The sequence below is a fragment of the Papilio polytes genome, unplaced genomic scaffold (assembly GCF_000836215.1).
Source record: "Papilio polytes unplaced genomic scaffold, Ppol_1.0 DF822067.1, whole genome shotgun sequence".
Lineage (NCBI taxonomy): Eukaryota > Metazoa > Arthropoda > Insecta > Lepidoptera > Papilionidae > Papilio > Papilio polytes.
In genome coordinates, this window is record NW_013527137.1 from 2069968 (window position 1) to 2084447 (window position 14480).

A 14480-nucleotide genomic window follows, 5' to 3' on the forward strand; every position below is an offset into this window, starting at 1 on the left:
TTTTGCAGCCGTTTTTAACTACACGATGAAATTTTCAATTACTTGAATTTATCCATTCCTCGAATGTTAAAGCTCCGACCAATCTTACTTCTTACTTAATATTATAAATGCGAAAGTTTAGATGGATGTTTGTTAGAGTTCGTAGTCTAAACGGTTTAATGGATTTCGATAAAATTTGATATAGACGTAGAGGATAGTCTGGAAGAACACAAGGGCTACACATTTTTGTTTTTTTTTTAATTCCACGCGGACGGAGTCGCGGGCAAAAGTGCTAGCTAGTGTCTTTATAAAAGAAAAGACGATCAATGATTAGTACGCTAAAAGCAGATGTAACATTTTAATTCCAAAATAATATGCGTGTATAATTTGTCGTAAACTATCCTACAAAAAGTTTTCCAAACAGTTTTTAAAACAGTTAGCCACAAATTACACCAGTTTGCATCAATATGTATAAAAGAAATAAAATAAAAAAAGATATTTCCATTAGTGAATACATTGTGAAGTACGCTGTGATATGAAATGCGGAACAAATTGCGTTAACCTTCCTAACCTGACCCGGTTACCGAGAAATTAAGCACTTGCACCGATACGATCGATTTGGTCAAAATTATTTTTACTACATGTGGTAAATCCTCTTTGATTTATTATTGATGCAATTCGACTTCACAGCTATAAAGTTTTACGAATATGTTAATTCAATTTTATTTTACGTTGCATATTTTTCTGTCAGCAGACTTTACTATCTAGTGTTTTAAATTGTTTTTCTCTAGTCTTATTAATGGAATGAAAGAACTAAAGCGCCAATTCAAAGTTTTACTTAACATAATGTCTGTAGCTCAAATACTTTCCATTGTTAAAGCACTCCAGTCTATTGTTTGCTGAACATCAATTGCTGGAGACGAGATTTGTACTCATAATCATGAACTAGTGCCTTCAAATGGATTAAAAAAAATTTAAATACTGTCCCATTTACGAAAAATTATTGAAATAAAACTGTTAGTTTTACATTTTTATTTCGTAGATGTGTGCTACGTAGTTCGTAGAATATCAACAAACAATACGGAGAGATGATTTATATGCTATTTTTTTCTACTTTTTTATGTTACTCTGGTTCTATATGGCCTGTACAATTATTCTTCGGAGCAATAAAACCTTTGCATCTCTCATTGAGTTCCAAGAAATTGAAACAAATAATTAAATTGATAGGAATAGTTCAACTATTTGTCAACGTGGAAAAACACTAGACATTTGTAATAATTAGTATGTAATGAACGTGGCCGAATGGTTAATGGTTGAAGTTATGAGACAGCTACGTCCCAAGAGCTTTCTATTCTAATCACGTTTTATTTCCCTGATGTAACTGAAATATGATGAGGGTCGATTAGTTACTTTAAATGCTATTTAATATACATGGTAGTAAACATTTCTGAAGTAATTTTAATGAGGGAAGCAGAAAATTGTTTTGATTGTTATACTGTTATTTTATATTTGAAGAATTTAAGTGATTTACTAGGCATGAACGAGATTAATTTATTTACAGACTCAATTATATTTATAGACCAGAATATTGTAAGTAAAAAAATGACTCCTTTCGTTAAGATTTATGGATTAAGTACACGATAACCAAGGCTACTAGAATACATATTTGCAAAATTTTAAATTACTTAGTTGTAGTGTGCATAAAGAGTGTGCATAACGTAACAGAAATTCATACAACGTTTAGAAATGATTTTGTATTGAAGTGCGCGTTGCAATCAATACGTTTAACGTTTCCGGAAGCGCATCGCCTGACCTAGTTGCGGTACATTACCGGGCTACCGTCATCACAACTTTTACTTACAATATTTTACTAACAGAATATAACAGAATTGACGACTGACATATGGACATACCAAAAAATGTTAAGATTCTAATTGCCTTTTATTTTTTGTAACAATATTGTATTTTTTGCAAGTGGGAGTAACTTCACGTTTCGTCTGGGGTGCCGGGGACTGAATTTTAGTCCCTTTCTCTTTCCACCCTTTTCTTAAGAGGAAAGGATGGGAAGAAATAGTGGATTTGGTGCAGGAGACGCATAGGAAGGGGAAACATCCTATTTATGTGCGTCTCCTCTTCCGTCGATTATGGGTAGGCAACGCATTTGTAATTGCAGATGTCTATGGGCAGCGGTCGCTTCGCCATTTCGGCGTATTCAGATAGACGCTTGCTCGTTTGCCACCTTATAATGTAAAAAAAACAACATTGCTTAATAATGACTTTAAAAAGGGCACTTTCATAAGTTTTAAACCACTTTTGAAAACTAAAGGAATTTTCGACAGTAATAGTTACCTTATTGAGGTGTAAAATTCCACTACTTGTGTGAATGTGAAGGTAACATCTAGGAAAGAGAATGGGCCGTTAAAAGCCTACGGGGTAGGCAAGGCTCGGATTAAATTACGCAACTGGAACAAATTGCTTTGGTCCTACAAATTGTGTAACAGAATAGCTTCTATGTAATTATTTTTAGCATCGCTACTCATAAAGAAAATTGGTATTTTTTAATATGAAACAGATACCGGGTAATTTTGATATAATATATTACAGTGTTTTATTTCATACGAAAAATATAAATATTTTTTTAACAGTAAAACATGGCAAAGAGCAAACGACCATCCCATGGTTACGTTAATTACAATGTTACTGTCGCTCATAGGCATCTGAGAGACTTTGAGATGCGTGCGTTTTTGCAAAATGCGTTTTTGGCAATTATACTTAAAGTTTCATATGTCAATTTCGTATTGAAATAATATACCTGAATTAGTCATTTACTGTACACAATAAATAACATTAATATAGTGTGTTAATCATAAGAATTAAATCAGTTAACTGCTTTGCATAACATAGATACATAAGGCAACAAATCAGTAGATACAAATTTGTGTATTAGACGTGTATTGCGATATCGAATTGTAATTAAGCTCGATATTTGTTAACATTGTTGTATCTATAACGACCTACTTAAAACTTAACTCGCGAACAATATCCCAATTTGTGGTTGTTAACAACGTGTATAAAGTTGTTTGAACAAGGATCAGTATTAAAGACGAGATGAGGTACGAACAATGATTTTAACATCGCGTAATTTTAGTACTGTGTATTAATAAGGAATAGAATGTCGGGGACACGTCAATAATCTTGAAAAAAGCTGTTTTTTTTTTACGAAATTACTACAACTATAGTAAATTTTAAAATAAACATTCATATTGGACTGTTTTGGCTAAAGGCTCTTCTCACATTCAGTTTGAACTGAACCATCGAACTGTACAGTTAAATCTGATGTATGTAGGCCACAAGTTCCTCTACGGTTTATACTCGTAGACTTGTTACACTATACATATATAAAAATATAAAACACTTGCTGTTGCTTGCGAATTCGCCCGGGTGAAATTAATAAATAATAAATAAATGTAGGCTGTGATACTCACAGATAAATTGCCTTTCCAACGATAAAAAAAAATTAAAATCGGTCTAGTATATTTAGAGTTATTTCAAAACATACAAAAATACAAATCTTTCCTCTTTATAATATTAGTATGGATAAGATGATTGAACTCATTATAATGAAAAAATATAGTCCGAGTAAACTCTTAAGAAATATTCTCGCGGTACATTGCGTTAATATTCCTAAATAACTAAGTTTAAAACTTTTTCAAAACTCTTCGAAGTTTAAGAGAAAAGTAATACCGAATGTAGAAAGCATTTGCCATCCTTTTCAAGTTAAAAAGGTTCGAGAAGTTTCACAATTGTCATAAAACAAAATACTTGTCGGTATTGTTCTAATTGTATGTTATTGTTATTGTATAAAGGCTAATATTTTTTAAAAAGATACCTTACTAGCATAGCTTAAGTAATAATTTTTTTTTAATCTTTGACGTTTGCTAAATTATAATCGTTATTTTTTTACATTTTCAATTTTCTAATGATATTTCTTTAGGTGCTAAGTTTAGATTAACCACAGTTAAAACAAATATAAGCAATTTAAAAGATTTTATACTAATATTAACCGATAGATAACAAAAGCAAACGTTAAATAGAACAATATTGAATAGCTTTCCCGAATCAATGTTATCTCTGAAAATAAACGTAGGCGCTACCCTCACAACACGTCACCGGCGAACTAAGGAGAATTTCATACATCTTCATGCGTCAACATTAGCTTATTCATGTAAGTTGAAACTAAAATTAAATAAGATACGAAATTAATCGATACTAATATTATAAAGAGGAAAGATTTGTATTTTGGTGTGTATTGAAATAACTCAAAAACTACTGGGCCGATTTCAAAAATTCTTTCACCATTAGAAAGGTTTTTTTATCTGTGAGTAATACAGGCTATGTCTTTTATTATTGACCGACTTCCTTTAGGAAGGAGGTGCTCGATTCTTCTGTATATCTTATACGAGCAACAGATACTATGTATTAAAAAATTGTTTTTGTTTTCCTACGTAATTAATTGAAAAAAATGTTGTTAGCGTTATCGTGGATGGCGATTAAAGGTTATGAAAAATGTAGTTGAAATATTCGCGTGATAGCTATTCCATTCGAGTACATTAGGTGTATCAAGTTATGTAATGCATGTTATACTGATATTGTGTCAATACAGCTCAATGTATCAGTTGCATTGTAGTCTGGATTATAGGAACATGCGCTGTATATGGTATATTAGTCATAGTTTGACACGAAATACATTCATACTAATCATCCTTCGTACTTAAAATTATAAATGCGAAATTTTAGATGGATGGATGGATTAAAGATTAGGGTTAGAGTTTGTAATCTAAACGTCTTAACGGATTACGATTAAATTTGGTATAGATGTAGAGGATAGTCTGGAAGAACGTTAGGTTACTCACTTTTTAATTCGACGCGGACGGAGTCGCGTGCGACAGCTTGTATATTATATGGGAAATATATTAAACTTGTAAAAATAATATAGTAATAACATGTTATTACAAAAATTAAGATGTAATAAGCTAATAAAACAAGAATTAAAATAGAAATAGATCTAAAATTAATCGAAAAGTTCTTCGATTAGATGCGCAATGTTTTGTTAAAAATGTTTTTTTGTTAATAGAGCATTCGTATTTTAAAACATAATATGTAGATAATAATGGTAGAAAGGAAATGTAAAAGGTAGTTCCAGCTACACGAATACTTCTATGCATATTTTAAAATGTTATGAAATCGTATTTGTCAAATGCACGTGAGGAATTCGCGAGCACAAATTCCCAACTAGGATTTGAAATTTTAATTTATCACTTGCACACCTGAAAATAATATGACAGCAGAAAACTCGTATACTGCGGAATATTATTAAAGTCATGAAATATTTTTTGAAATCTTGGAGAACGTGTCAAAAGCGTATTGAGGTAGTTGGAGTTATTCTGCTTCAAAAAATCGTTTATTCTTCTTTAAAACTCTCAACACTGTTAAGGTAATTTAGTAATAGTAAACTATAATATTATGTTTTCGATGATTTTATTACAAACGTTTATATTAAGTACAATAGTTAATACTTTTAGTTTAAATAAAAGCGAAGTAAATAAAATAATTATTCTTGCTATTTTAGTCATATCAAGATTGTTATATAAAAATCTTCTCTTTTGTTCTTTCTTCCGATTTCGTAAAGAGTAAAACAAGGAGATTATTTCTACGAAACTGTATGTTTTACGTTAAAAGAAGCAAATATTGCATATTTGTTTGATTCTTCTATTCTGTTTTGTCGCGAACAAAAAAGGGATAGATCATAACATTTCGTTTTATCCTTTTGATCAAAATTCCTTTGTCAAAAAGTAAACGTCGTGGCTGTAACTGGCTGTTTCTTGGCAATTCACTTTTATGTAGCGAAGCCTTTTTCATTTATCGAGTCAGGACGGTCGGGTATTCAATGTTTGTAACGGATGTCCCCTTTTTGTGCTAACAACACAAGTAGTTCGTCTAATGTAGAAATCCTTACGTTGTATTGAAGTGGAGTGGTACAAAATGCTTTTTTATTAAAAGTACTCAAGTCCTTTATATGTATAGTCGATTAAGATTTATTTTCTTCTACTAAAAGAGTTATTAAATGGTATATAGTATTAGCGGGATATGGAAAATGCGTAACAAGTAAAAGACATTATTATTAGATTGTATCTAACATTTATTACCAGAATGGCTATTTACAATTTATTTTACATTAATAATATAATATACCCATTGACCACGACTGACATATATACACTACGATTTTTATAAGTTTCAAGTACGCTTCGACTGCAAAGAAGTATAGGATAAGTAAGAATAATCTCCTTTTTTGTGTGTTATTCATAAAACGTGGACGTTTTATGGCGTTAGTTGCCTATATTCATAAATAATGTTTTGATAAGTTTGTTTTTCTATATAAATAATTGGAAATGACTCACGTGGGTCGTAATTCCAGACTGGACAAACAACTTTATTGACAGACATTACCGTGCGTGTAAATAAAATTGGATATTACCCTTTCGCTACCGTATTAGAGGGAATTTTAGACAATTTTAATGTGTGTTTTCATCTATTTATATTGTATGAAAGGAGTTTTAACCGTAATTTTTCTATCACAGACACAAAGAATGAAGTTTTAATACATTGAGATTATTATTAGTAAAGATTATAAGAGCTAAGTACTTAAATAAATCAAAATAATGATTTTCATACATCGAACACCACATATTCAATTCCGATTAATATAATACATTTTACAGACGTATTCTATAATAATAAATTAGATTATATGTCTAACATATAGTTATTTATCATTAGTTTTTGGTACAGTACGACACCAGCGTCGCGTAAATTCGTCATAATGAACATCGCTCTCACGCAACACACACGTCTTAATCACGCATTTATGTAAATATCGTCATTAATTTGTATTGAATTTATAGGGTATTCTTTCGGATAGTCCTTTGGGGGTAGTTTAAAACTGTCTTTTAAGTATGAAAAGCGATGGAAGTTGTAGAAATATTCGGTGCCGTCAGGGGAATACTGCGGGTAGAGAGTGTAGGAGGGGAACTCGAATTCCGAGAGGGAGTCCGCGAGGGCGTGCTTCGCGAACTCCTGCTTGTATCGTCATGATTGCTCCCGGTACGACTGCCGCTTGGTACACTTCTCCTTCAGGATGTAGCACAACGCGATCGCTATCAGCACAGCTATCGCTATTGCCATACTTATGCTTATCCAGATTATTTCTTCGTTGATGCCGCTCGTCGATTTCCCTAAAACCAATTAAATTGATTATATCGACTAGAACAATATGCTAGGAGTGTTAAGTTGGAAGTCTAACAAAATTAGACTTTATCAAATATCTTTATCCTTGAGTATTCGCATTTGCCATTTAATAAACATGTACGTAATTTACTTGGAATCTTGAATCTTAACTTCTAAAGGGCAACTAACAATATCAACAAAGTCACCCTTTGAGCAGGTGATTTTAGTGTGAATAATTTGATATTACCACTGAATTATATTAAAGCGAATATTATCTTTGACTACATTTGCTTATAAATGGTTACTCAATGGGCAATTAGCGTATACCATTCACTCACGTGTTATCTCAATTGAGTAAATGATAATCAGCCCAAATTTACATATAGCCTTAATTTAGGGTACTCGAGCTGCTCGATTAGAAGGTATTTGAGCAACAACGCAGCGTACAAGTAACGTGTGGTACAAAACATCAAATATCTTTCGTTTCTTGCGACGTATAATTTTGGTGTTTGATGGCTTACCTCCCATCTTGTTGGAATAGCCGCCCATTTTGCCAGCGACCCGCGCCGACGCGCCGCCTGCCACCGCAAGCACCGCCACACCCGTGCTCACACATATTCGACCTGGACAAAACCACATAACTTGACTGAGAAAAATCTCCCTTTGTCATTTGCTACAAAGGATCCTTTTCTTTCATGCACAATTGGTGGTAACACATTTTGATAGTCGCTTAATATAAGAAAACATATATAAGTTATTAACAAGATGGAAATCGGAATTTTTATCATCTCGATGTACTGAAGAAATATCTTAAGTGTCTGAAGTTAGTAAACTCTTTTACTTACCGATGATTATTACCATCTTGTTCGATGTAAATATTGTGCTTTACTTTATACTGCTTAATTCATTTACATCTGAAATCTGAATTAATCTGGAACAAGAAGAATATATAATTAGTTCGAAGAATAATCAAAAGGTCCCTTGATTAATGAAATGTAGCAATTGGAGATGTTCCAAAATTCTTTTGGTATAATAACGACATTTCTTTTGTTTAATATTCTATACACATGACCAATTCGTAAAGTCAATTCCCGCTAACAGAATTTCCGATTCGAATAAAGGAACAATGAAGATGCCAAATTACCACATGATATAAAAATCAATTCAAACCCAAATTCACTCAATAGAAAAAATCTTTTAATTTTTTCACGGCACCTTTAAAATTTAACTAATCGTTTTAAGCAGTTTTTTAATATAACTAATAAGTTTTACAGTGGTAGAGCTGCTTTAACATCTTCGCACGAATGGGTCAGCTAGCCCGATGTAATACCACGACCACACAGAAAACAGGCGTGAAGAGGGAGCAATTCCGCGTTTCTGATTTTAGTCCCATTCCATCGTTTTCTTAAGAGGAAAGGATGGGAAGCAAAAGTGGATTTGACGGTGGATGAGAAGCGTAGGAAGAGAAAATGTCCCCTTTTATGTGTGTCTCCTCCTCCGTCTATTAAGGGTAGGCAACGCATCTGCAATTGCGGATGTTTATGGGCAGCGGTCGCTCTACATTTCTGTGGATTCAGGTGGTCGCTTGCTCGTTTGCCATGTTATATTATAAAAAAAATTAAAGTAATTACTTTTCTGTGGAATTAGTGAAAAGATAAATTACATTCGTGTGTACGTGCATTTAATACTAAGCGTATAAAATGTTGTTTACGACTTGACTTTTTATGTAATACTGCAACCGTTTCGCGACGAGTTAGTTATTACGAGTAGTTGTAATATAGTATACTCGTAATATAGTATTAGTACTATCTACTTCTATACTAATATTATAAAGAGGTAAGGAAGGAATTAGTGTAGATGTTGTGTATTTTTGTATGTATTGAAATAACTCAGAAACTACACGATCGATTTCAAATTTATTTTTCCATTAGGAAGACAATTTATCTGTGAGTAACATAGGCTATATATTTCATTATTTTTTAATTTCACGGGGAAGAAGTTGCAACAGCTAGTAAATAATACTGATACAAAAATCTATTCATAGAAGCGGGATCATTTGTTATAATTGGGTCTTAAAATTTTTTAACTATCTTTAGTGGTGAGAGAAAAATAATTTAGATATCTTTATTTTATCAAACTCAATTGTCATTTAAAATTTTGTGACATCAAAATTTATTAAAACCCTCGTGCGACTCGCGGACCCAATGTAGCGCAAAATTAGCGAGGCCGTAATCTGACGCAGCTAATATCAATTTTATCCTCTAGTTAGTAAAAAATAAGCCCTACAATAAGCCTATACTTCGTTTTGATATCTTTGTTATTTAAATTTGTTTTGTTATTTTACGTAACATTTCGATTGCAATCGCATATCACACTCAGTGTTGTTAAATGGTATTTAAGGGAGCCTCTTAGAATATATTTTGTAGGTGGAATTCAAAATTGGAGACAGCTTAAAGAGCCATTAAGTCACAAGCCAATTTAAGCTACAAACTCTAACAAACATCCATCCATCCTTGTGGGTAGATATCTCATTCAGAGCACAAAAGTGAAGAGACCAAAAATGTCTACGGAAGCCTTTTGTATGGATAATTTACCTCAATGTTGTTATTGACAAAACAAAATAACATTTGACAAACAGACTCTCGATTCGATATGGATTCTACGCTTCTATAAGTATGAAAGTTTTTAAATTGAATCGACTAGACGTATGGGTCGTTGACTTGATCGTAGGCAAATGAAACGACAAACAATGCAGGCTTCTCGGAATTTTGAATTTCAAATATCAAGTCAAGTTTGAGACTTGAGATTGAATACCTATCAAGTCTAGCCTTTAACCCTTTATGGAGTTTTCACTACTTTTTATTTATATAATTTAAACATCTACTTGAGATGTTAATAGTATAATTCTATTTTCAAAGAATATATTCTAGACGATATTTAGCTATAAAAATTTTAAACTCAGAATTGAACATAACATCAATGAACACACAATAAATTTAACCATCATTATTACTAAGTTATTAATCTTACTTCTTAGTCATATTATAAATGCGAAAGTTTACATAGATGGATTGATGGATGTTTGTCAGAGTTTAAAACTTAAACTGCTGAACGTATCTCGATAAAATTCGGCGTAGATGTAGGGAATAGTCTGGAAAACATACACGGGTTATTTACTTTTATTAGTTCCACGCGCAAGGAGTTGCGGGCTAAAGCTAGTTACGCAAGTCATGAGAACCCTCCAAAGATGTTTGGATAAATAATCTAACTTCTTTAGCGCGGTCTTCTTATATTCAGTGTAGTTTACTGTGAGATTTATCTTTCCGGTAGCGTCCTGCATACCTAATCTCCTTCCCACCCTCTGACCTTTCCGCTGTTTCCTCGCCACTGACCGATCTTATCGTTTGTTAGACTATAATTCACACACAACTCTACGTAAAAGAAAATATGTTTTTCTATTTTTCTTCGATTTCTTCTGTTAGGTTCAATAATTTTATAAGGAAATTTGCAATGTACATAAAGTATATTTTAGACTGGATTATGAATTGACTTCAAAGCTTAAACCATAGCCTGTATTTGTCTTGAAATATTTATTGACAAATTTCTATTTACATTATTATGATAATATCAAATAAAAACTACGAAAATGTCATTATATTTAGCAGTTGCAACGATTTGAAAAACAATTTACATTGCATTCAATGCTATTAATGGTGGTACTTGGCATCTCAGACTTTGTACAATCAGCTATTCTGCCAGATGTGTGGAGAACATCGAAACAGTGCAATGTTAGTATACACATTGTAGAGGTACGAATGAAGTTAGCAGATATGAAACTATGCATAAAACATGTTGCATTTTTCATATGTAAGTTCTTCAGGTAATTGGAATTCTAACGGAGTAGAGAAAATCTAAACAATGTAAAAATGAACTATGTTTACGTTACGTACAGGTCTTTAATATCTCGCTAGAAAATACTTCCCCTGTCATGCAAATAACTTGTAGTACAATAATTTTTGCTAAAAAATTATATCTATTATTTAAGTCGTTTTAAGAAGTCATAAGAAAGTACGGATGGATTGTGTAAAAGAGGATACGCTTAAGAAGGGAGTGAAGTCAGATATGACGGCTGATAGAAATGTATGGAGCAGCACATACTGTGTTTATGCTCCGTAGGGACGAGGGCAAGTTGATGATGATGATTTAAGTCGACCTAAAGATGGTTTGTGTTGCCTTGCTAGTCAAAATCACGCATGTTACGTGTATGAAAGCCTGCTAGCTATGCTGTTAGTGTTTTCTAAACATGGTACAAAGGCTTGGATTTATCTTCTTAGTTTATAAATTAGAGACAGTATTTTACCTTTGCTTTGAAGACTAATTAAAACATCAAATAAAATATTCCACGAGCAAAACTTGAATAGCAATAAAAAGATGGCGAGTCGCACGTCGGAATGAGGGCAAAAGATAAATGTAATAAACATTAATTAATTCTGAGGTTCTCAGCACCTAGTAGCACTTTCATTAATTAAACGTTTAGATAGAACAATTTTTTTTAATAATTTTAAACCTCAATTTTAAGAAAACACTTCGATATTCAATTAAAATTTTAAACGATTTTCGTACATTCAATTCCGGTCGTCGCGATATTTTCTAAGCCTGTCACGTCTCATAAGCCGACCGGCCATATTTCTTTTGTAACAAATCTAACAAAATCCATCTTACCTACACCCTAATCAAAAGTTCCCCGCGTGCAATTTCTACTTAGGCAATAGATCTTTTTCCAACGCCATATTTCAAATAACTTCGACTTCGCTGTCCTTTAGTTTGTATTTCTCAAGCTATTTTTTAACTTATAAACGCAAAGACAGTGATGAACGAGAGGGTCGAAAAATTTTCTCCTACATTTTATACTTTCAGACGGACATCCGTAAGTAGGTACATCGATAAAAACAAAATTAGATAATAAACTTCAGTTTAGACGGTTATTTAATCATACTTATGTACTTTTTGTAATTGATAAAATGTTTTTTACCTTTAGTAGTAACAGTACCATATATATGAAAATCTGAATATTGTCCAAGATTTTTGTTAACTACTAGTTGCAGCCTCGGGTTTAGCCCAGAATAGAAGATAGTGGCAAAAGGGAGTTTACATATGAATATACTGAAGACCTCCACAGACATACACCGATGAAAAAATGACAAGGTAAATATTTTGTTTGCTGGAAAATCTTCTTTTAGTATGGTAGAGCTTTCTTCATACAAGCTCTTCGCTGAATAATTTAAATGTAAAATTTCATATTATATAGAAAATGCATTAAAAACGTTTAAATTAATATAAAATAATATACCTGTACGTTAAATCCCAAACATTTCAGTCAAAAAGTAATTTTCCTATTTCTCGGCGAAAAACACTTACTGAAAGTATCGCTTTTAAGCACAATAGACACTTCACATTTTCGATTAAGAGGCATTGAACGCAACGATTCGGTTCATTCTTACTGTCCGTTTGTTCCGGAGAAGTTGGTGCGGAACGAGTTGGTAACAAAGAGCAAATAGTCGTCCAGCCGGGACTATGTCCGGGCGAGCACTGAACGCTCGTCACCTCACCCGGGGTGCGCCCACCGCGCCCACCGCGCCCTCTATTCCCCAGCCCTACGCCTGCTAGATTTGTGGAGATATTTTCATGCTTTAACCCCTTTATTCTTTTTATGCCGGTGCACGCTTTACTCTTTCGCATAATTTCGTGTTTAAAAAAGCTCTATTTGATTTCTATATAAAGAAGTATGTTTGTCAGGCTATAATTTGGTAATTCTTTGATAATAATTAAAGTCAAAGTGTTACAATTTGGTATGGACAATCATTAATGTGTTACCGATCTTTATGAACAAAAATACTTTTTAATAATACCATTTAATTTTGCAGAAATTATATTCATATTAGAGGAAGTTTGAAAGTAGCGCCAGTGGTGGAGAAATTGAGAAGCAAAAGGTTAGCGTGGTATGGACATATTATGCGACGAAATGATGGGGACATAAACCAGAAAGTGTTGAGATTGAATGTGGATGGCTACAAAGGAAGAGGAAGACCGAAGAAAGTATGGATGGATTGTGTGAAGGAAGATATGCTTAAGAAAGGAGTGGATTCAGATATGACGGCTGATAGAGATGTATGGAAGAGCAGCACATACTGTGCCGACCCTCCATAAGGGATAAGGGCAAGTGGATGATGATCTCCCACATTAAGTTCGTGCGAAGAAAGCACATTTAAGGAACTGAAATCATAACATTAAATAATTTGCTCATGAAAAATTAAGGTTAAACTTTCTACTGAAAATGCCAGTTCATATTTTATCTCAAACTATAATGAGCATATTTAAAAAGTTTTTAACTAGAGACTGTATTTTAATCCGTGCTTAAGCGCTGCCAAAACTTTGTTCTACGGAAAATCCCGTTGTATAAAGCTCTGTTGTTGATAAATAGCTCCATAGATCCTCACAAATTCGGGTACATAATTTAATAAAAATACGTAAGCGGGTTCATGGGTTCTGTTGTATGTTTTACTCAAACAAATAAAATTGTATTCTTCGTAATATATTACCAATTTCGTAATTATTGATAGTAAATGTGTAATTCTGTCTATGCCGTTTTATTTGTATTAGGTAAATCGTCCTTTAAGTAAGTCCTCTGCAATAGTAGTTACTGCTTTTGTTTTTTTAAACCATGTACTGCTTTTGTTTTTCACTTTTCACTAAAGCTTGTTGAACATATACGATGATTATTACGTTGTCATAAAGTTACGTCAGTAGACAAGAGTCTCCAGTTTCAGGGACTAATCTATATATCGTTGATACTAGAATAATTTTGTTAATATAATTAAACTAACAGTTGGCGTTTGAACTTCTCCAAAGTAATGTGATAAATGTGTAATATTTATTCAAAGGCACTAAATACGTCTCCGAAACAGTATCCCCGACAGTTTTACGGCCGTACTATAATTTTTTATTACGTTATCCTTCTTGACAAATTCGACACAACGAGATTGAATACATTGAATTTATTAGATCGTTTATGGCTGATATCGATTTCGTCACGTATTTCTCTGCAATAAATCTGATTTGCTTATAGATGTATTTCTACTGGTAGTTTTTGTTTATCAATAAATCGTTTTGGTTGCGTTTATATTTGTTTTTATTTAAACAGTTCAAAGCTTTTA

General features: G+C 32.7%; 1 protein-coding gene across 1 annotated transcript; it reads right to left on the reverse strand.

Moving 5' to 3' along the window:
- Positions 1–6730: 6730 nt before the first annotated feature.
- LOC106107102 lies at positions 6731–12829 on the reverse strand. Its single transcript, XM_013287802.1, has 4 exons — positions 12617–12829; positions 8112–8197; positions 7788–7889; positions 6731–7274 (listed from the first exon to the last, which is right to left on the reverse strand). Exons 2-4 carry the CDS (start codon positions 8125–8127, stop codon positions 7129–7131), a joined length of 264 nt encoding a protein of 87 aa, XP_013143256.1. The 5' UTR covers positions 8128–8197; positions 12617–12829; the 3' UTR covers positions 6731–7128.
- Positions 12830–14480: the final 1651 nt, after the last annotated feature.

Coding starts and splice junctions, on each gene's coding strand:
- LOC106107102 (XM_013287802.1), bottom strand. Junction 7,275..7,787: donor CTATTCCAACAAGATGGGAG/GTAAGCCATCAA, acceptor AATTGGTTTTAG/GGAAATCGACGAGCGGCATC.